At 39.6% G+C, this 23,622-nt stretch overlaps 1 protein-coding gene across 9 annotated transcripts in view; it reads left to right on the top strand.

Moving 5' to 3' along the window:
* Window positions 1-23,622, top strand: part of LOC122208711 (zinc finger protein 585A) — a 109,202-nt gene that overhangs the window by 46,814 nt on the left and 38,766 nt on the right. For 7 of the 9 annotated variants that reach the window (XM_042920060.1, XM_042920047.1, XM_042920052.1 and 4 more), the window contains 5 exons: window positions 648-750; window positions 5,272-5,337; window positions 9,466-9,555; window positions 10,844-10,976; window positions 12,061-12,156. In XM_042920060.1, the coding sequence (XP_042775994.1) occupies window positions 9,523-9,555; window positions 10,844-10,976; window positions 12,061-12,156 (262 nt within the window). In that variant the 5' untranslated portion in view covers window positions 648-750; window positions 5,272-5,337; window positions 9,466-9,522. Of the gene's footprint in view, window positions 1-647; window positions 751-5,271; window positions 5,338-9,465; window positions 9,556-10,843; window positions 10,977-12,060; window positions 12,157-23,622 lie in introns of those variants that run through there. The other 2 variants (XR_006197336.1, XM_042920048.1) reach the window with 2 other exon arrangements.

The raw sequence follows: 23,622 nt of genomic DNA, 5'->3' as shown, positions 1-23,622 counted from the left end.
ATGGTTGAATAGTATTCCATTATATGGATATATCATAATGTATTCATCCTTTCTCCTGTTGACATTTTGGTTGTTTCAGTTTTGTGTTATTATAATGAAAGCTGCTAAGACCATTGCTGTGAAAGTTTTTGGGTGGGTCTAAGTTTTTATTCCTCTTAGGTAAACTCTTAGATATGAAGTTGCTAGGTAGTATGATAGTTATGTGTTTGACTTTATTTTATTTTTTTAAGTTTATTTTATTTTGGAGGGAGAGAGTGCATGTGTATGCACGAACCAGGCAGGGGCAGAGAGAGAGGGAGAGAGAGGGAGAGAGAGGATCCTAAGCAAGCTCTGCACCTGCAGTACAGAGCCTGATGCAGGAATCAAACTCATGAAACATGAGATCATGACCTGGGCCAAGTCAGAAGCTTAACCAACTAAGCCACCCAGGCGCCCCATGTACTTGACTTTAGAATGAATTGCCAAGCTGTTTCCAATTTTTAAACCTATTTCATAGTCTCCTATTAATATGTAACGGTTCCAGTGACTCCACATCTTTGTCACTTATTTTCAGTATTTTGAATTTTAGCCACTCCCTTTAAGCCCCCCCCCTTTTTTTTAGCTGAATGTCACAAATTTTGGTGTGTTATCTGTTCATTATTATCCAGGTGAACTTCTCAAGCTGTGGGTAAATGGAGAGAGATCACTCAGAGCGGATTCCAGATACAGAGACTTGGAAGGCCAGGGGGCAAGAAAGAGGATAGTTAAGAGGTGAAGGGGAAATCACAGGAATGTTAATTCCTTTGAATCTAATTAACGAACATCCAATACACAGAAGGCTCTATTCTAGTTGATGAGAACATAATGGTGGAATAGACAAAGTCTCTGCCTTCATGGGGGCTCTGTTCCAGTGAAAGAAGATGTGTGGAGATAGTGCTTAAGGTTGGAGCTGGGGTGGGAAGCCTTATTCTTAGGCATTTATATAAACAAAAGGGTGAATTAAAAGTTTGTCTTGATAATGGCGGAGATTTGAGTTCTCCTGAATGAGGAGAGAGGATGAGACCTGACTGTGATCTGTGCATTGAATTTAGAAACACCTGGGTTCCAATCTGTATCTATCCTTAAACACTGATTTGATTTTGATAGTTATCTATCAATTTTCTCATCTTCAAATTTGAGATACAGATACCCACACTCCAAGAGCCTTTTGAAAAAAATTTTTAAACGTTTATTTATTTTTGAGAGATAGAGACAGAGTACAAGTGGGGGAGGGGCAGAGAGAGAGAGACACAGAATCTGAAGCAGGCTACAGGCTCAGAGCTATCATCTCAGGGCCAGATGCAGGGATCCCAACACACAAACCATGAGATCATGACCTGAGCCAACGTCAGAAGCTTAACTGATTGCGCCACCTGGGAGCCCAAGCCTTTTGAAATCTTAAAAAAAAAAGAGGCCCTATAAACTGCCTAACATGTATTTGTTGTTGGGTCATTGTTTTGTATTGACTGCCCTCAACATTGTATCTGAAATTAGGAAGATACTATTTTGTTCCCAGCTGTGCTCACTTAGTATTTGGAGGATTCCAGATATTTAACTGAACCTTACTGAGCCTTGGTTTTCTTGTCACTGAAATGAGGTAAAAACAGCACCTAACTTGTAGTGCTATTGCTGTTTGTCAACGGACATTTGAGAAGCTCTATATGCATAGTAAGAATTAAGAGTCAGGCTGTGGTCTTTCAGCCATGGTTTCAAATATGGATTCCATAGCATACTAGAAATGTATGATATAGGGCAGGTTATTTAACCAACTTCTACAAAATAGGAATAATAATAGAATTCAGTTCCTTATGTTGAGGAAAGTAAAGTTTAAGATCACTGCCCTTCACACTTTAAACCCTGACAGTTAAACCCTGACTATGTTTTTATATTGCACAGTCACACTCCTTGGCACATAAAGGAATGGCTTGGATTTGAGGTTTGAAATCTGTCAAAAACCTGTACCCAAGAGGCATAGGGAAACCCCAATTTCTGGCACATTACGTAATGAGCTTTCCTAGTCAATAAATCTATCCAGGGCTATCTGAGAAAAATCCTTATCTGTAGGGCACCTAGTCCAGGAATAGGGGCAGCACCAGAGACTGAAATACAGTAAGTACCTTGAGGTGGCGAGGCTCTCATCTAGAAGATGGCCGCCACACTCTGAGTCCCTCCCACACACCCCTGGCCATTAGGATAGCACTGGACAGCTGCCCGAGACCCCAGACATGCCTACACGGCTTTAGACTCCACAGTCCCCTTTGGCTTTCTGGAAAGACCAGCCTTTTTACTGTTGCAGCCTGAGCAGGAAGCGCCAGCAGCTTTTTGCAGACAGGGCTTGGCTTGTTTAGGGGCAGGTCCAAAATGCAGTAAAGCCCTTTGAACATGAGGCGCCCACAGCCAAGAATTCTCTTGAGGGCCACATTTACCAGAGGTCACTGAGGCCGAATTAACGGGGGGGGGGGGGGGGGGGGGGGGGCGGCGAATGGGTGGTGCCCTGGGGATTATGGGGCCACAAGGTGCGATGGTGGTGTCAAAGGAAGAAACCACCGCGGGATGTCCTGTACCCATAGTCGATGCCAGACCTAAACCTGCAGTGAGATTAGAGGTCGAAAGTTTAGAGCTGCGCTAGGTCAGAGGGCCTAGTGGGTAGACACAATGTGTCACATTTGCATGTGCCTGAGAAGCAAAAGAGGGGATTGTGAGACAGGGTGACCGAGGGTGGGAGCGAGCGTGCGGTGTGCGTGTCTATGCGTGTAACAGGCCCTGGGTGGGACTCCGGTGACGGCCTATGCCATTGTGACCCCCGAAGGAGTGTGTGATTGTGTGCCTTTGACTAGGAAGAATGGCCTTTATGTGAGCATGCATTGTGGCCTCTGTGCGTGTCTCTGTGCCCAGTGGTTATGTACTGGCTCCTCTACCCTCTCATTGCACAGCCACTGTGCAGCTGCAACAAAGAAATGACCCCGAGAGGTCACATTTTGCACTAGCATAAAATGAAGGTTTCCAGCAAGAAAGCGCACACCTCAACTTGGGGTAGTAAGTTTTAGAGCCTCAAGGTGCCCCTTAGACCAGGCTCTTGTAAAGACATTATGGGGCCATCAGAGTCACACACTCTGGCGGAAGCCCTGCCCTTGGTGCCTGTGGGAACAGCTACAAGTCCATGACGGCATCATTGCCACAGGTCTGACCCCAGGCACCCACGGTGAAATCAAATACAGGTTTCAGCACCCCTTCTGTTTCTGGGTTTGTATGTGAGGTTATGATTCACTTCTCCATTCTTGCCATTCTCCAAAAGAAGCAACACAAGGAGTAGGAAAGAGATGTTGCATTGTAATGCACGTTAAATTGTTGATGCCAAAAAAAAAAAAAAAAATCAAACTTCAGGTGAGTTTCCTTGTTCACACACAAAAAAATTTTTAATATTTATTTATTTTTGACTGGTTTGGGGGAGGGACAGAGAGAGAGAAAGGGAATTAGAGAATCCCAAGCAGGCTCTGCACTGTCAGCACAGAGCCCAATGTGGGGGCTCGAACTCACAAACCATGAGATCATGACCTGAGCCAAAGTTGGACGCTTACCCGACTGAGCCACCCAGGCGCCCCACAAAATTTTTATTTGGGTGTGGAACATTTGATTTTCTTTGTCTGAAGTGGGCTAGGTGGAGACAACCTTATGCCTCCCGTCCCCAGTCCATGATGGAAGTCATCGAGGTAAATCCTCCCTCAACAGTGGCTCTTATTTTCTCTGTCTTCTCCAGGTAATAATCACATATTAATTGAATGTCATTTGAATTATACAGTTGGTCTTTATTTTAGTTGGTGATTAAGCAAGGCAGCAGGGTTTATGGGGAATCACACACCAGATATCTTTGATTTTCTGCAGAGGCCTACTAATCAGCAAATGACAAGGCATCGGCTTTGTGAAGCTTTTGGAAGTGGGATTATAATTGGGGATTTGAGGGTAGAGATCTGTGCCTACAGTGGAAGGAATGTGTTCAGGTGATCTCTAAGTTATAATTAGTAGTACTAGTCAGGTGTTAACTTGTGGTCTGGCAGCCTGAGTGTTTTCAGGTATACCATTGTGTGGATTGTGAGGGGCAACGTGGTGTGATATTGAGGAGGATGGGCCCTGAATATCCAATATTTGGTTTGAATCCTGGCCCTGCCACTTCCTAGCTGTATGAGCTTGGTGTGTCCACACAGCCTCTGTGTTCCACAGTGCTCAGATGTACGTTATAACATCATAGGGATATAACAAAGATAAAAATGTAAAGCTCATGGCAACAGAGCTTGGAACATAGGAGTGTTCAGTACATATTAACTGTTGTGATTCTGGGTGATTCCCCTTCAGGGTCCAATAGTAACGACAATATGAAGGTAATTGATGGTTATTTGCAAGGTAAGAAAATTATCCAGAGGCTCAACTGGTTAAAAACAGAGGTTCTAGGGGCGCCTGGGTGGCGCAGTCGGTTAAGCGTCCAACTTCAGCCAGGTCACGATCTCGCAGTCCGTGAGTTCGAGCCCCGCGTCAGGCTCTGGGCTGATGGCTCGGAGCCTGGAGCCTGTTTCTGATTCTGTGTCTCCCTCTCTCTCTGCCCTCCCCCGTTCATGCTCTGTCTCTCTCTGTCCCAAAAATAAATAAAAAAACGTTGAAAAAAAAATTAAAAAAACAAACAAACAGAGGTTCTTGATCTTCAATTCTTTGATTGCTCTTATGAGCTTTCCAGGGGCCCACAGATCACTTGAAATGGTATTCAGAAATGTGTATTTACTGATTATCAAAGGTAAATATAACCAAAATAATTCAGAAATATTGGTTTGGAAACAAAATGGTAATAATGGGTACAATCTTGTATAAAATGTTCAAAATTACAGAAATGGTTGAGTAAATCTGACTACATACTATATACATACATGAGATAAAATAACGTACAGCTAATGAAATTATACTTATAAAGATTCTTCATAAGAAGGAAAAATATATAAGGTAATATGAAGCAATATCCATGGCTATGAAAAGTATTACTCAAAAGCATTTTTAAATTATGTATGAATCTCATTTAACACTAGAGAGTTATATAAGACATTTTGCAAGGTTTGTATCCAAAATGGCATTTTAATTATATATGTGTGAAGGAGACATCTGTATCTACATTTATTGAGAATCTACTGTGTATAAAACTCTTTTCTATCTGCTTTTTATACATTCATTCACTCTGCTAATTCCACTTACCTGAATTATGTTCATTCACAGAAAAATCTTGATAGTGAAACTTTTGAATCATACTGATGATATTACTCAAGGATTGTCCCAGAAATGGTAGGTGAAATTTATTTCAATAACACTGTTTTTCCAATTCAGAGTTAGAGTTCATAGTTTACTTTGTAAGTGGAAAGATTCTCCCTATAATTTTACTTTAAGAGATATGTTGGATAATATTGATGCTGTATTTCCAGGTAGGAATTATATCTGACTGTTGCAGGAGAATCCAGTAACCTAAAGAATTAATGAACAAGCCAGGTGCCTGAATGGCTCAGTCAGTTAAGCGTCCGGTTTCGGTTGAGGTCATGATCTCACAATTCGTGGGTTCAAGCCCCGCATCGGGTTCTGTGCTGACAGCTTGGAGCCTGCAGCCTGCTTTGTATTCTGTGTCTCCCTCTCTCTCTGCCTCTCCCCTGCTTACACTCTCTCTCTGTCTCTCAAAAATGAATAAACGTTAAAAAAAATTTTTAATTAATGAACAAGAAAAATAAAATTACCCATGGTGTGTTGTCATCATGTCCTTCTCCCTCCCTGCCCCCCCACCATTAATCACCAATTATATATATATTTTTTCCAGTTTTTATCTTGATTTGATTATGTAAGGTGACAAAGAATTTCCTACTCTCAATTTATAAAAGGAATCCATAGATTTCATTATGCCTCTGTGCATGTAAAGAGAAGGCCCTTGGTTCCCTTCTTACTTGAAAAACCTTTCTGATTTTTTTCATCTCCTAGGAGTATAGATTTGTCAGTTTAAATCAATTACCAGAATATGGGGTTATTAGCTAACAGCATTTTAAAATCAATTTTTTAAAATGAGATTAAATATCATTTCACAGAGCATAGAAAAGATCTGGGGGGCACCTGGGTGGTTCAGTCGGTTAAGCAACCAACTCTTGACTTTGGCTCAGGTCATAATCTCACAGTTCACGGGTTCAAGCCCTGCATCGGGCTCCATGCTGATAGTGTGGAGCCTGCTTTGGATTCTCTCTCTCCGTTTTCTGTCTCTCTGTCTCTCAAAATAAATAAACAGTGGCACAAAAATAGACACTAAGATCAATGGAACAGAATAGAGAACCCAGAAATGGACCCACAAACGTATGGACAGCTAATCTTTGACAAAGCAGGAAAGAATATCCAATGGAACAAAGATAGTCTCTTTAGCAAGTGGTGCTGGGAAAACTGGACAGCGACATGTGGAAAAATGAACCTGGACCACTTTCTTACATCACACACAAAAATAAACTCAAAATAAATAAACTTAAAAAAAAATCTGATGTCTGGATTATTCCAAGTATCTGTTGTATGAACAGTATTTCCAATGATGGATTTATATTAACAGAAACATGGGATAGATAGTAAAAGTTATGAATAATCAGATAAATCTCCACATTGTTCCAAAAAACAGTATTTAGACTCATGAAAGTTTTAATTTGCACCTGATCAGATTCTCTCAACTCCTTCAGGATACTGAAATGGTTTTTCTGAAACTGCCTGGGGCAGAGGCATATTTTCTCCCAACGTGTTTGAGAATATTTTTGTTTATATTGTGTATTGAGAATTACATGCTTAAAGCCAGGCTTTGACATTTTTTAGTTCGCATTGTAAGAATGCAGACCAAAGGAACTTAAATTTTATTGTAAGGAAAAATGGAATTAGCAGAATTGTGTTTCTTTTAAAACAGTAAATTAAGGAACTTGGAAGTTTCTCCACTTCAATTAGTAATAACTAACTTTAAGCAATTATTTTATTACATATTTTATATAGATTACTTAATCTTCAGACTATTTTATATGCTGTATGATATTTTTTCCCAATTTGTCAATGAGACTTCAACGGACTGGCATGTTAGTAAATATCAGAGTTTAAATCTGAAATTCATGTCCTAAAAGTCTGACAGTGTCTATATTTATTACAGCAAGAGACTACCTCCCAAATATTGATTATTTTTAAAAGCTCTCTGCCTCAGTCAGTAATTCATCACACGTGTCTTTTCTTCACTTGTGTGAACCAATCTCATAATTATTGATAACCACATAGTATGCCAGAAGGTATTACAACATAATTTTTTTAATGTTTATTTCTGAGAGAGAGAAAGCGTGGGTGGGGAAGGGGCAGAGAGAGAGGGAGAGATGGAATCCCAAGTAGTCTTCGCGCTGTCAGCACAGAGCCCAACACAGGGCTTAATCTCATGAACCTGTGAGATCCTGATCTGAGCCAAAACCGAGTTGGCCACATAACCGACTGAGCCACCTAGACACTCCAACAACATAACTCTTTTAATATGTTGCCTACTGTTACATGTTTTCAGTTTTCTGTTATAAAAAATTTCTCTGAAAAATGTTCTTCTGCATATAATTTGTGTACTTTTATTTTTATTTCCTTAGGATAAATTTTTAATAGTGGACTTTCACATAAGAAATCAGACATTTTAAGGGCCTACAATATTGTCTGATCCTGTAATATTAGCATTTGGCTTGATTAAATGACTAAACGTACTTCGCTGTTACTTTTAAATGCCAATAATCCAGCAAGGGACATAAACTATGAATAGAAACAAATGTAAATCAGTGTACAGTAAATACCGCAAAAGACAGGTGACATACCTTGGGAATTCATGGGAAAGTGACATTGGTTGGATTGGGCCATTACTGTAACGTTGGAATAGGTTATACTGAGCCCATGGAATCTCTCTGAAGATAAGTGGGATTTATTCTGTAAACTTTGCCTTCTAATTTTTTTTCCTCAACTGATGTTTAGATGCAAAATGAGAGTGATAGGCGTATGAAAGACATTGTTGCTAAATGTCAAAATAAAGCCTCCTTAGGGTCAAGAAGACTCAAGAGTTTTTTTCCAAGCTCAAGAAGAGAGTGTTTTAAAAATAAATGAAGTCTCTACTTTTTGGAGAATAGCTTCTTTTAACACATACATTTGTGTATGTATAAATTTTTAAGTTAACATATGGCCACTGTTAAAATAATTATGAAGTATATTTATTTTTTAATTATTTTTTTAAATGTGTATTGAGAGAAAGTCAGAGGATGGGGGGAGGGGCAGAGAGAAATCCCAAGCAGGCTCTGCACTGCCAGTGCAGAGCCCGAGGCAAGGCTTGAACTCACAAACCCTGAGATCATGACCTGAGCCTAAATCAGGAATCAGGCTTAACTGACTGAGCCATCCAGGCTCCCCAATTATGAAGTATATTTAAAACCAAAAGAAAACCAAGATTACATCTGTTTAAAAATAGTCATGGTAACATAGGATTGTATAACATAATAAAATGGAAAAATTACCAAACCTTTCAATCTGTTGATATCCTATGCCTGTCTCCCAATGTCTGTCTCTTTTTAAATGATCTAATCATGTTGTTCTATTTTTTAAACTTATTTTTCTATTAATAATATTTGGAAATGCCCTTAAATATGTTTTCCTATTTAGCATTTAATGTTTATTTATTTTTGAGAAAGACAGAGAGAGCGAGTGAGTGGGGGAAGGGCAGAGAGAGAGAGGGAGGCACAGAATCCAAGGCAGGCTCCAGGCTCTGAGCTGTCAGCACAGCGCCCGACGTGGGATTCGAACCCACAAACTATGAGGTCATGACCTGAGCTGAAGTCGGATGCTCAACCAATGGAGCCACTCAGGCGCCCCTCCTATTTAGCATTTAATGGTTGCTTTATAGTCTGTTGCCTGTATATTTGGTATTTAACTAGTCAGCTTGGCTGGACTCAAAACACAGATCCTAGGCCTACATAATTCTTTCTATGTTGTGTTCATTGCCCATATGTGGACCAACTTCAACTGACCCTGAGGCCGTAAAAGAGCCTCTAATTTGGATGATGAGCCTTTTCTCAAGCTTGGAAGGTGGGAGTGAAAGAGGTAGATCCACTCATGGAAAGACTGAGCAGCCCAATCTCAGGCCTAGATCAGCCTTCTCAACATGGGATCTTGTCCAGATCTCCTGCTCCTGTGTTTGGATCTGGCTTCAATGCCAGAAGTGACTTATTCTACAACTACTTTTGTGTAGTCTGGTGTTTGGGACTTGAGAGAGATCTTAGATCCATCTTCTATTTTCCCTAAATTCTGTGTTAGTACTGGAGGCTAATTTTGGAAGAAGAATGGAGGAACAAAGAGCCCTTATTAAATTAAGTCATATTGGGAACAGTAAAACCTTTTTTCTTCTCTCAGCTCTGAATTCTCTAGAGTTTGCATTTTTTTCCAGTGGAGGAACACTGAGGAGCACTGATGAGGTCTTACATTTCTAAAACCATGACCTGTGTAAGTTGATGATTCCTGTCTCCTTTCAATATTACAATGTTAGTCTATGTGGCTTTATTCATTAATTAACCTAAGGCTTCCTACTTAAGAGGGCTTCATTCGGTTATTTGCTCTACAGTTTGCCCTAAAATCAAAAAGAGTGATAGCAAATAGCTCAGTTTCCTGCTGATAAATGTTTGCTATCCAGTGTTTTTGTGTTTATTATCCAATTTACTCAATCCACTTCTTGCACTTAGTCTTTAATCAAAGGCTATGATGGAGCAGTAAAAGAGTGAAGTCCCATGAAGGACATAATTGAATTTCCTTTATAGGTCTCTGGTTTGATGAATTAGAGATGTTGATCCCATTTAATTACTACAGGTAGACTTTCAGATCCTCCACAGACCTGAATATTCTAGGCAGATGAGATGGAAATTGGAAGTTGGTCTCATTCTTAGTATGTGATGGTATCTCATGTTCTTGAGAATTGTACAATTGGTTGGAAGCTTTTATACTCTGCATCTTTCTGAGAAATTATTGAGAGACAAATATATCTATTTTGTGGTAGAATGTGATCTGTTGAATTTGGATAGCGTTTATTTGATTATGGCTCATCCTTCGTCAGGGTATGCTTAGGAACAAGAAAAAATATTGAGTAACTGATGGACGATAACAATGAATGAGAATATTATCCTAAGGAATGTAAACGTGTTGATTTCTAGAATTGATGAAGACCTTTGAAATTTTGTCCAACCAAGTATATAAATGTCAGGGATGGATTAAATCTAAGATATCTACAATAAAATGGATTGTGACACAGCCAAAATTTATTTGTCAAAACAAAGAAAAATACTTACAATATATTCTCACAAAAGATGAACTCAATGCTTGTAGAAATGTCAAACTTTTTTGAAAAGCATTTTTTTTTAACACAGAAATTCTTACATTCAATATAGGAGGAAAATCCTATCTTCTTTTAACTCTATAGGGAAATAATTTAGAACTTCACGTTTTTTGAGAATTTCTACATCATGCAACTAGCTGACTACATGATTATGCATTATACTTTATTAAATAGGAAAACTTTAGTTTCATCCATTCCCCAGTAAGTCTGAGTTATTGTGATAGCTCACAACCTGCAAAGACTTACCTGTAGCAATAAGGTTCTTCAGGAATATGTAGACACTCTGCTTGGATTTTTCTAGCCCCCTTGTACCTTATCACTCCCTTTCTCTAATTCATTCCTATAATCTCCTGTCTTTACATCTTGGAAATGTTTTTTTCAATTTCATACTACGTGGGTTTGCAGTTTCAGGAATTAGTGACATTCAGGGATGTGGCCATAGACTTCTCCCGGCAGGAATGGGAATACCTGGACTCTGTTCAGAGGGACTTATACAGGGATGTGATGTTGGAGAACTATAGAAACTTGGTCTCACTGGGTAAGTTCATTTGTCACGAGAGATTTAGAATGTGCCCTGTGGTATGTTAACTTTCAACACGGTGAATTTCAAAGCTGCCTTTCAAGACATAAGCTGAATGAATACCTTTTTCTTGTTCCCAGAGGAAGGTTTGAGGTCTGTCAGTTTGTCAGTGCCTCTGCCATTAACCATGGTCATTTTCTCTTTTGGTGATATTCACATCTCCCTCTGGCCCTTCTTGTCATTGCCTCCCTTTCTTACTGGCCAAGGGGTGGACAAAAATTCCTTATATTGATTCCATTTATAGCTATTGTCCAAGAGCCTGGTTTCCCATTATGTTCACACTGAATATTGCTATAGATTTGCTGTGTCTTCCACCTGTAGGGCAATTGTTAGATGTAGATTTGTAATTGGCTGTGACAATGAGAAGAGTCTCTATAACTTACATAGTGGTGGATTGGATAAACAATATTCATTTAAAACTGAAGAGTACACATTTCATTTCCAATTTTATATGATTTATGGTTGAAAGTTACAATTCATGAACATGACATTTATAATTGAATGAATATTTTGTAAGTGAATCAGGGTGCTTCTTATTTTCCTCTTAAGGCAATAAAATAATTATAATTGGTATTATGTCCCAGAAACTCTTCCTTGGGAGGGGGGAGCAGGGAATATATATACATACATACAAATTTAAGCATCAAATAACCATGTGATAACAGTATTATACCCATTTTACTTGCCAACATTGTGGAACAGTGTGTTAAAATGACTTCCTCAAAATCATAAGGTTGGTAGGTATTAAAGGAGAAAGAATTTGTGCTCAGGCCCTCAGCTCTAAAGAATGTTCTCAAACATTGTTAACTTTTCAATCACTTTGTTAAATGTTCTCTTAAGAGGAAGAGTCTGTATTAAATTAAAATAAAATTTCATCATACCTGCCTGGTTCCTTAAATCATCTCATCCTTCTATTATCTGAAATCTGTATCGGTAACATTTAACCTCTATTTCATTACAAATTTAAAGAAAACTAAAGATTTTGTGAGTTTTGCTTATATTTCTATACCATGTGGCTTTTTTTTTTTTTCCTTGCAAGCAGGACACTCCATTTCTAAGCCAGATGTGGTTGACTTATTGGAGCAAGGAAAAGAGCCCTGGATGATTTTGAGGGAAGAAACACAAAGACAGTACACAGGTAAGGAGGGCAAAAGGAGGCCATCAGGGCTGGTAGCAGCCTACATGGTAATGGGGAGGCGTACATCTCTGTGTTGTTTGTAAAGCCCTCCAAGGCACCAAGACTTGTGGAGCATGGGCTTGTGACCTGGGGAGGAAATAAAGGTCTCAACATGAACTATAGAGGAAACTTCAGTTTTATTTACCAAGCACGTTATTTCTCTTACATTTCAAACCCATTTTCAGTGACAAGGAATCTCATTTTTCATTAGTGCCATCTTTTACCTATATGTTGGATTCAACTGCTCTCCAGCTCCTCTTTTACATACACACACATATCAATGCAATGATAGTGAACACGACTTATCAAGTTCCTGCTCTCATGGAATTTACATTGTATTAGAGTGAGGATAACAGTAAACAGGTAAATAGATAAATAATATTAGGCAATGGAATGAGCTATGACAGAAAGTAAGAAGAGATTGGGCCATTTGAGATAAATGGTTGGGGATGACTTTTCTGAGGTGATAACATTTGAGAGGAGACATGACATAAGGGCCCAGGACATGTGTTTGGGAAGAATATTCCAACCTAAATGAACAGCTTAGAAGACTCAAGAGGTGGCTGGGGGCAGTGAGGGAAAGGAATGAGGAGACTGGAGGGAGAGGGCCAGAGAGAGCTTTGTGAGTTTGAGCAGCACCATTGTAGACCAGAATAGAATGCCTAAGGGGAGCGTAATAAGTAACGAAGCCACACTACTGTTAAGAGTCAGATCATATGAGGTCTTATTGGATTTGAATTGTTAGAAATAATAAGTATTAGAATCAATTATATCATCTGTTTTTATTTAATTAATTTATTTTTTAAGTCTTATTTATTTTTGAGAGAGAGAGAGATAGACTGCAAGCAGGGAAGGGGCAGAGAGAGAGGGAGACACAGAATCTGAAGCAGGCTCCAGGCTCTGAGCTGTCAGCACAGAGCCCGATGTGAGGATAAAACTCACAAACCGCGATATCATGACCTGAGCCAAAGTTTGACACTTACCAGACTGAACCACCCAGGTGCCCCTTTTTGTATTTAATTAACTTTTTTTTAATTCTTGTTTTTAAATTTTAAATTTTATATCATTTATTTATTTTTAAAAGTTTATTGGGGCACCTGGGTGGCTCAGTCGGTTAAGTGTCCGACTTCAGCTCAGGTCATGATCTCGCGGTCCGTGAGTTCAAGCCCCGCATCGGGCTCTGTGCTGACTGCTCAGAGCCTGGAGCCTGTTTCGGATTCTGTGTCTCCCTCTCTCTCTGACCCTCCCCCGTTCGTGCTCTGTCTCTCTCTGTCTCAAAAATAAATAAATGTTAAAAAAAAATTTATTTTTAAAAGTTTATTTATTTTAGAGAGAGAGTGAGAGAGAATGGGGGAAGGGCAGAGAGCGAGAGAGAGAGAGACTCCCAAGCAGGCCCCCCACTGCCAGCACAGAGCCCAATGTGGGGCTCAAACCCACAAACCATGAGATGATGACCTGAGCCGAAATCAACAGTTGGACGCTCAACCAACTGAGCCACCCAGGTACCCCTAAATCATTTTTTTAATGTTAGTCAGGGGCGCCTCGGGTGGCTCAGTCAGTTAGGCATCCAACTTTGGCTCAGGTCATGATTTCATGGTTCAGGAGTTCAAGTCCCACATTGGGCTCTGTGCTAACGGTTCAGAGCCTGGAGCCTGCTTCAGATTCTGTGTGTGTGTCTCTCTCTGCCCCTCCCCTGCTCTCTCTCTCTCTCTGTCTCTCAAAAAAATTAACAAATGTTAAAAAAAAAAAATTAAATTAAATGTTAGTCAAATACAGTGACATCTGGGTGGCTCAGTCAGTTAAGCATCTGACTCTTGATCTCAGCTCAGATCTGGATCTCAGGGTCATGAATTCCAGCCCTGAGTTGGTAGTGTCTCAAAGGGGGAAAGGCAAGGATGGATGTTATTGACATGGAAGTTTTGTTTAGGGCCAGTTTTTCAACGTGGACACTAGGATTGGGTGAAGATCAAGATATAACAGTGGGAAATTAGTGGAAATTACGTAAGAATTTTGAGGCTCAGGATTCAAAGAATCCTAGAGCACAAATTCTGTTGATGTTTTCCATTGAAGAGTTGATGGATCTTTCCTGGTAATGAACTTTCTGGTAATGAACAATCAAGCCAATTGCCTGTATAAGAAACTCCAGGAAAGTAAAATTGTGCTGTGAAAACAGTGGGATAATTACATCGTGTTAATGTAGACAGGAGGGTACATTCAGGGATTGGCAGTTCTCTGTGTCCAGGCTGAGTTGAGGGGAGCATGTCCTTGCAAACACCCTGAAAAGTATGCCTAGAGAATCCTTACGTCAGACTTTGTAACCATCTGTGGAGCAGCCCACTTCTTAAGTCAGGGCAGTTCCCCCTCTGAGACATTACCAAAGCTCTTTAGAGGTGGTGTTTTCCTTTACCACATAAAGGGGACATGTGTCTTGTTATATTAATGAAAGTGATGGGCACCTGAGTGACTCAGTCAGTTGAGTGTCCAGCTTTGGCTCTGGTCATGGTCACACGGTTCATGAGTTTGAGCCCTGTATTGGGTTCACTGCTGTCAGTGCAGAGCCCACTTCAGATCCTCTGCCCCCTTTCTCTCTGTGCCCTTCCCCCACTCACGTTCGTTCTCTCACTTTCTCTCTCTCAAAAATAAGTAAAACGTTTTTTAAAAAAATGAAGGTAGGGACACCTGGGTGGCTCAGTCAGTTAAGTGTCCAACTTTGGCTCAGGTCATGATCTCCCAGTTCATGTGTTTGCGCGGTCTGTGAGTTCAAGCCCCGTGTGGGGCTCTGTGCTGACAGCTCAAAGCCTGCAGCCTGCTAAGGATTCTGTGTCTCCCTCTCTCTCTGCCCCTCCTCTGCTCATGCTCCATCTCTCTCTGTCTCAAAAATAAATAAACATTAAAAAAAAATTATGGGGCACCTGGGTGGCTCAGTTGGTTGGTCGTCCGACTTCAGCCAGCTTAGGCCATGATCTCACAGTTCACGAGTTCAGGCCCCACATTGGGCTCTGTGCTGACAGCTCAGAGCCTGGAGCCTGGTTGGGTTTCTGTGTCTCCCTCTCTGCCCCTCCCCCACTCAAGCTCTGTCTCTGTCTCTCTCTCTCTCTCAAAAATAATAAATAATCATTGAAAAAAAAATTTTAATTAAAAAAATCAAGGTGACTTCTGGATCCCACCCAAGGGCAGGGGCTGGAGGACCAACCATGTGTTGGAGGGTTTCAGTCCCAACCCCCAGACTCTTGGGAGGGGAGAGAAGCTGGAGGTAGAATTAGCCAATGGCCAATGAGTTAGTCATGACTATGCAGTGAAGTCTCCATAGAAACCAGAAGGACTGTGTTCTTCTGGGTTGGTGAACAAGTGTAGATATGGGGATAGTGGCACACCTGGAGAGGACATGGAAACTCCAAGCTTGCCCTATGTACCTCTTCATCTGACTATTGATTCCTATCCTTTAATAAACTGATTAACATAAGTACACATTTCCCTGAGTTCTATGAGCCACTCTAACAAATTAAAAGAACCTAAGGAGGAGGTCATTGGAACCTCCAATCTATAGCTGTTTGGTCAGAAGCACAGGTAATAAACAGCCTGGGGCTTGTGACTGGTGTCTGAGTGGGGGATGGAAAGCAGTCTTGTAGGGACTGAGCCCTTAACCTGTGGAATCTGATGCTATCTGCAGGTAGGTTGTGTCAGAATTGAGTTGAATTCTCAGACACCCTGCTGGTATCAGAGAATTCTTGGTGCTGGGGGTGGGAGGTAGGGAGGGGAGGAAGGGAGGGCAGTGCTTCTCCACCACCATGTTGGAATTGTGCTGGGAAACTGAAAGAGTTGATGTCAGTAAAACTATATATTGGCGCCAGCTCTTTTCTCGTATGCTTCTACACTTATGTTAACAGACACATATCTTAAGGAAGACTTTAGTTGAAGGACACATTGGGCCCAGTTTAGTTTCAGTGAATTAAGCACAGGGCCATTCCAATATGCTTCTATGGATAAGTTTACAAACACCTACATCTCAGTGAATGAAGAGGTTACTTGCAAAAAAACCCAAAAAACTATGATATTCTTACAACATTATGAAAACCCTTGGGTGATCTGGGCAAAAGATTAACAAAACACTTTCCCATTCTGTATAAGGATTTGGTCTTCTAACTCTGCTTCCTTAAAAACAGACAAGCCAGAATGTGTCGACTATGTTAATCAGTCTCATTATTTACGGTAAAATTGACCCAGTTGCTGAATTGCACCTGGCCAGACGGAGAGAACACCGTATTTTGGCTTCCTCTAAAGACAGTATTTATTTAAGTACATTTATCAAAACTAAGTAATGAACGTTTGTACCATACTATTAATACTATTTAATCATAGACTTTGTTCAGATTTTACCAGTTTTCCACAAATGCCTTTTTTTCTGTTCTCCGATCAAATCCAGGATGCCATTTGGTATTAGTCAAAATGTTTCTCTAGTCTTTACCAATCCGTGACAGTTTCATGGGCTTTCTGGTTTTTCACATCCTTGAAACTTGCATTTATTATTTCAGATATTCCTGAAGTCTGCTATTGGACTGCTATTTACTGATAAGTACATTTTTGTTCATTTTTGGTGACAGTCCCACAGAAGGGATGGCATGATCTCAGTGCATATTAGAGGGTCCATGACATAGATATGTGTTGTTACTGTTGCTGTCAATGTTAAACATTCTGTTAAGGTACTATCTGCCAGGTTTCTCTACTGTAAAGTGACTATTTTTCCCTTTCTAAATTTTTTTTTTTATGTTTTTGTTTTATTTTTGAGAGAGAGACAGAGTGCAGGCAGGAAAAGGGCAGAGAGAGAGGGAAACAATGCTTAGCAGGCTCCAGGCTCAGCATGTCAGCACAGAGCCCGATGCTGGGCTTGAACTCACAGACTGCGAGATCATGACCTGAGCCACCCAGACACCTCCTATTTTTCCCTTTCTAATTGATAAACATCTTGGGGGAGAAACTTTGAGACAATGCAGATAACCTATTTCTCTTCCAATTTTCACTCGGTTTTCTGCAGCCACCAGTGTGGATTTTGCTTGGACTCATTTCAAAATTTTCAACCTCTTTTTCTATGGGAAGCAAATTTTACTATCCAGAATACAATATTTGCACAGTTCTCTTTGCCTTTAGCAGTACAGTATCCAGTCAAAATGATGTTTTCTAGAATTGTTTAGTTCTTCTTCATCCTCTTCAATGTGATTATATTATCCATTTTTTGTAGAATTAGCTCAATTTGTTATTTTAGGTACCTCTCCTGCCAGACATCCTGTTTCATATTTATTTATTTATTTATTTCAGGTGTATGTGAACTATTACAGTGGTTCTAAGAGTAAGAACTATACAGAAAAGAATTCTCATGGGGCGCCTGGGTAGCTCAGTTGGTTGAGCATCTGACTTCGGCTCAGGTCATGATCTCACAGTTTGTGGGTTCGAGCCCTGCATCAGGCTCTGTGCTGACCTCTTGCTTAGAGCCTAGAGCCTGCTTTGGATTCTGTGTCTCCTTCTCTCTTTGCCCCTCCCCCGCCCATTCTTTGTCTCACTCTGTTTCTCAAAAATAAATCAATGTAAAAAAATTAAAAAAAAAAAAAAAAAAGAATTCTCATGAATTGTTGTTGCCCTTTCAATTTTGTTTTGTTTTGTTTTTATTTATTCATTTTGGGAGAGAAAGAGCATGTGCAAGTCGGGGAGGGCCAGAGAGAAAGAGAAAGAGAGAGAGAATCCCAAGCAGGTTCCACACTGCCAATGCAGAGCCTGATGCAGGTCTGAGACCCACAAACCACGAGATCATGACCTGAACCAAAGTCGTATGCTCAACCAACTGAACCACCCAGGCACCACCCACCCTTCAATTTTGATACCCTGGTCTCATTTTTTCTACCCTATTCCCACTCCTTCAAAGTAAGTGATCCCATCAGTTTCTGGTTTATTCTTCCTGATTTCGTTTACATAGATACTTTTATGAGGTCCCATTCTTACATTGAACCTTAGCATATCTTAGATTCTCAATTACTCCTTGCTGTTTTCCCTTAATAATTTATCCTGGAAATTACTTCTTACAGCAGATAGAGAGCTTCCTCATTGCTCTGTGACTGCTTAGTACTCCTATATGTGGATGTGCCATTGTTTATTCAGTGACTTTCTTCTGTTTAGGCTTTTAGGTTGTTTTCAATGTGTCGTGGTTATAAACAACACAAAAGCAAATAGTCTGGCCCGTATGTATTTTTGTAGTATCATTGGAAGTTTAGCTTCCAGGTTGATTCCTAGAAGTGTGGTTTCTGGTTCCAAAGGTACTTGCTTATGTGTTTTGTGTGTGTGTTGTTTTTTTTTTTTAAATCTTTATTTTAAGTAGGCTCCATGTCCCATGTGGGGCTTAAACTCATGATCCTGAGCTCAAGAGTTGCATGCTCTACCGACTGAGGCAGCCAGGTGCCGATGCATATGTGTTTTTGTATGATATTGCCAAAATCACCCCCCAGTCGGGTTTTACTAGTTTGTGTTTCCACCAGCCGTGTATGAGAGTATCTTAACAACAGTAAACATACCTATTGTTCAGATCATAAAAAAATACTCTGAATAAAAACTCAACAACAGAATATATTGTCATACTTTTAACTTTTTACAAACCCAACAGGGAAAAAATGGTATCTCGTTTCAATCTGCATTTTCTTTATGAGTCAGTGAAACATTTTTTCATATGTTTAAGAGCGATTTCTGTCTATTTCATGAGTTGTTGGGTTTGTGTCTCTCCCCCATTTTCTTTTTGTTTTTTAAAGTTTATTTATTTTGAGAGAGCTAGACCAAGTGTGTGAGGGGCAGAGAAAGAGGGAGGGAGGGAGGGAGGGAGAGAGAGAGAGAGAGAGAGAGAGAGAAGGAGAGAGGGAAAGAGAATCCCAAGCAGGCCCCACCCAACTCTGGGCTCACTCTCACAAATCATGGGATCATGACCTGAGCTGAAATCAAGAGTCAGACGCTTAACCAACTGAGCCACCCTGACACCCCTTTATTTTTTAAGTAGGCTCCAGGCCCAGCATGGAACTCAACACAGGGCTTGAACTGAGATCAAGACCTGAGCTGAGATCAAGAGTCCAATGTTTAACTGACTAAGCCACACAGGTGTTCTTGAAGATTTTATTTTTACGTAATCTCTTCACCTAGCATGTGGCTTAAAGTTACAACCCTGAGATCAAGAGTTGCATGCTTTTCCGACTGAGCCAGTCAGGCGCCCCCGAGAGTGATTTTATATATTAAGAGTATTAGCCCTTTGTCTGAAGTGTATGTTGCAAATATTTTCTCCCAGTTTCTCAATTGTTTTTTTTATTTTGATTATGGGAGTTTATTTATTTTTTAATATAGTCAAACTCATCAGTCAGTCTTATTATCTCCGAATTTTGTGTCGTGGTTAGAAACTATCTCAAGGTTAAGGATAAATATACATATTTTCTTCCATTACTTGTATGGTTTTATTTTTTACATGTAAATCCGTAAACCATTTGGAAATTATTCTTGTGTATAAAATAAGGTCCTGGGGCACCTGGCTGGCTCAGTCAGTTAAGCATCTGACTCTTGGTTTCGGCTCAGGTCATGATCTCACGGTTCACGAGTTCTGGTCCTGAGTCAGGCTGTCTGCTAACAGTGCAGAGCCTGCTTGGGATTCTTTCCCTCTCCCTTTCCCTCTCCCTCTCCTCCTACTGCGTGCATGGTCAGTCTCTCTCTCTCAAAAATAACTTAAAAAATAAGTAAAAAACATAAATAAAGTAAGTATGGGTCTAATGAAATCTTTTTCCGTATGGCTACCCCAGTTGTCCCAACACCATGTATTTAAACATCTATCTTTGTTCCCTTCATTTGAAATGCCACCTTTATCAAATAATAAATTTCCATATATTCTTGGGTTGTTTTCTGAGCTTTCTATTCTGTTCTACTGTTTTATTTGTGTATGCATGTACCAGTACTGCATTGCTTTTATTATGGGTACATTGTAGCACATTTTAATGTTTGTTAGAGCTAGTCCTCCCTTTTAGATTTTCAGTGTTTTTCTGCCTATTTTTGAATGTTTGTTTTTCCATGTAAACTTGATTATTAACTTTTCTAACTCCATGAAAAGCTTGTTGGTATTTTATTTGCATTGCGCTAAATTTACAAATTAATTTATGAGGAACTGAGATCTTTATAATGTCTTCCAATCCAAGAAGAGGGGTTGTTTCTCCATTTGTTTGAGGCTACTTCTATGTCTTTCAGGAGTGTTTATAATTTTTCTGAAATAGGTTTTACGTATTTTTATTAATTTTATTCTTCAATGTTTAATCTTGTTCTTTACTGTTATAAATCACATTTTCTCTCCCATTTTGTACTTTACCTAGTTATGGTTTTCCAGTAGAAAGACTCTCAATTTTTTCAACAGGTTTATTGCTGTATAATTTATGTAACATGAAATCAGTCTTTGAAAATGAACAAGTAAAAAAATTTTTTTTAAGTTTTTATCATTTGTTTTAAATGTTTATTTATTTTTGAGAGAGAGAGAGACAGAGTATGAGAGGGAGAGGGACAGAGAGAAAGAGGGATATATAGAATCAGAAGCAGGATCCAGGCTCTGAGCTATCAGCACAGAGCCTGACACGGGGCTCAAACCCACGAACTGTGAGATCATAACCTGAGCTGAAGTCAGACGCTTATCCAACTGAACTACCCAGGCACCCCATTTTTAAAAAAAATATTCATTTATTTTTGAGAGAGAAGACAGAGAGTGTGTGTGAGCAGGGAAGGGGCAGAGAGAGAGGGAGACCCAGAATCCGAAGCAACCTCCACGCTCTGAGCTGTCCACACAGAGCCCTACGCGGGGCTTCAACTCACTAACCATGAGGTCATGACCTGCGCCTAAGTCAGTTGCTTAACCGACTGAGCCACCCAGGCGCCCCCTGCCCCACCCAAATTTTTCTTAAACAAAATGAACAAGTCAGGGATGCCTGGGTGGCCCAGTTGGTTAAGCGTCTGACTTTGGCCCAGGTCATGATCTCCCGGTTCGTAGGTTCAGGCCCCACAACAGGCTCTGCACTGACAGCACTGAGCCTGCTTCAGATCTTCTGTTTCCTTCTCTCTGCCCCTCCCCAGCTTGCGTGCTCTCTCTCTCTGAAAAATAAACATTTAAAAAACACAAAAAGGGCAAAAAGGCTCTTTCTTAAAGTGAACAAGTCAGTGTTTTTTTATATAATCACATTTTGTGCAGCCATCACCAGTGTATAACCCATCACCCCATGAAGAAACCTGATACCCACTAGCAGTCACTCTGTATACCCAGCATCTGATAAACCACTAGTCTACTTTCTGTCTCTAAATATTTGATTATTAGGAATATTTTTATATACATAGAATCATGTAATATGTAGCCTTTTATGAATGTCTTCTTTCATAATATTTTTGAGATTCATCAACATAATATGAAGTGTCAATACTTTATTCTTTTTTGTGGCCGAATAATATTCCATTCTATTATTTCTTTTGTTGCTTTGCTTTTAGTATCATACTTAGGAAATCATTGTGTTATCCAAAGTCTCAAAAATTTACTGCAGTGTTTTTTTTCTAAGCAGTTATTAGTTTTAGTTCTGACATTTGGCCTTTGACCCATTTTGAGTTAATTTTCATGTGCGCTATACGGTGTGAGGTTCCAACTTCATTCTTTTGTGTGTGAATATCCACTTGTTCCTAACACTGTTGCTTAAGACTTCATTGAATTTTTTTGGTTCCCTTTTCAGTAATGAATTGATCATAATTTGAGATTTTATTTCTGCACTCTGCATTCTATTCCATTGATCTATATATCTGTATATGCCAGCACCATACTGTCTTGATTTATTGTAGCATTGTAGTAAGTTTTGAAATCAGGAAGTGTGATTTCTGTTATTTTGTTCTTTTTTGTTTGTTTTCAAAATTATTTTGGCTATTTGGAGCCTCCTATATTTCTATATAATCAGATTGTCATTTTCAGCGACAAGAGCAGTTGACATTTTGATGCAATGGATTGCATTGCATCTGTTGATCAGTTTGTGGAGCATTGTAATCTTAGCAGTATTGTCCTTCATGAACCTGAGAGGTCTCTCCTTTTATTTAGGTATTTAATTTCTTTCCACAGTATTTTAAAATTGTCAATGTATAGATCTCAGGCTTCTTTTGTTCAACCTATTCCTGCATATTTTATTCTTTTTGATATAATTGTAAATGGCATTTCTTTCTTAATTTTGTTTCTGGATTGGTACCCTTGGTCTTATTTTTAAAAAGTTTTACTCTTTATATCCTGGTATACTATTATATCATCTATAAATAGGGATAGTTTTATTTGTTCTTTACCTCTTTTCCTATCTCTGATTTATCTTGTCTAATCGAATAGTTAATATCTTTAGTACAGTTAAAAAATTTTTTTTAATGTTTATTCATTTTTGAGAGACAGAGAAAGAGCATGAGCAGGGGAGGGGCAGAGAGAGAGGGAGACACAGAATCTGAAGCAGGCTCCAGGCTCAGAACTGTCAGCCAGAGCCCGAACCGGGGCTTAAACCCACAAACCGTGAGATGATGACCTGAGTCAAAGACGCTTAACTGACTGAGCCACCTCTTCAGTACAGTTTTGAATAATTGCAGAGATAGTCAGCTTCCTCGATTTGTTCTTGATCTCAGCAGAAATCCTGTTTCCCCACCTAATAAGATACTAGCTTTAGAAATGAGAGAGAGAGAGAGAGAGAGTGTGTGTGTGTGTGTGTGTGTGTGTGTGTGTGTGTGTGTGTATTTTATGTTGTGGAAGTATCCCTGAGCTCCTGTTTGCTCGGATTTTTCTTTGTTAGTATTTTATATGGTCTCTCTTGATATTCAGAAGTTATTTTGGCCCATATTTTCTTTTAGTGTCTCTTATCAGGTTTAGATATTAATATTTTTTTCATAAAAATTATAAAAGAATTAGGAAGCTTTCCTTCTTTTTCAATGACCTGGAACAATTTATGGAGCATTAGCTCTATAGCTAAAAGCAGTCATGGCCTTCTGCGACTTGTCTCCCAATAGGTCCTCCAAAAAGGACAAATGAATGAAAAAGTAGTAAATCTAGACAATCCACATCCTAGCATATCTTTAAGGCAAGATACCAAAAGTTCCAGATATCTGTAAGAAAAGGACTAAAGTTAAAAACTCCAGGACACTCTCCCAGTAAAGGTGGTTTTTCTTGCTCTATAATAGTAAAATTAATTAGTATTCAAAGTGCATAACCATGAAAATGATTTTTACATAGATCACCAACTGATAAGATTTTGCCATATCTATTTTATTTCTCTCTACACTGCATTTATGGAGGTATTTGAAGGCATGTCTTAGGCATAATGACTTGACCCATGAATCATTCAGCAAACGTCTCCTGAGAATAAGGCTAGTTCCACA

Source organism: Panthera leo, chromosome E2, assembly GCF_018350215.1.
Source record: "Panthera leo isolate Ple1 chromosome E2, P.leo_Ple1_pat1.1, whole genome shotgun sequence".
In the NCBI taxonomy this organism is placed as follows: domain Eukaryota; kingdom Metazoa; phylum Chordata; class Mammalia; order Carnivora; family Felidae; genus Panthera; species Panthera leo.
The sequence above is the reverse complement of the archived record's forward strand: the minus strand, read 5'-3'. Positions and strand labels throughout refer to the sequence as shown.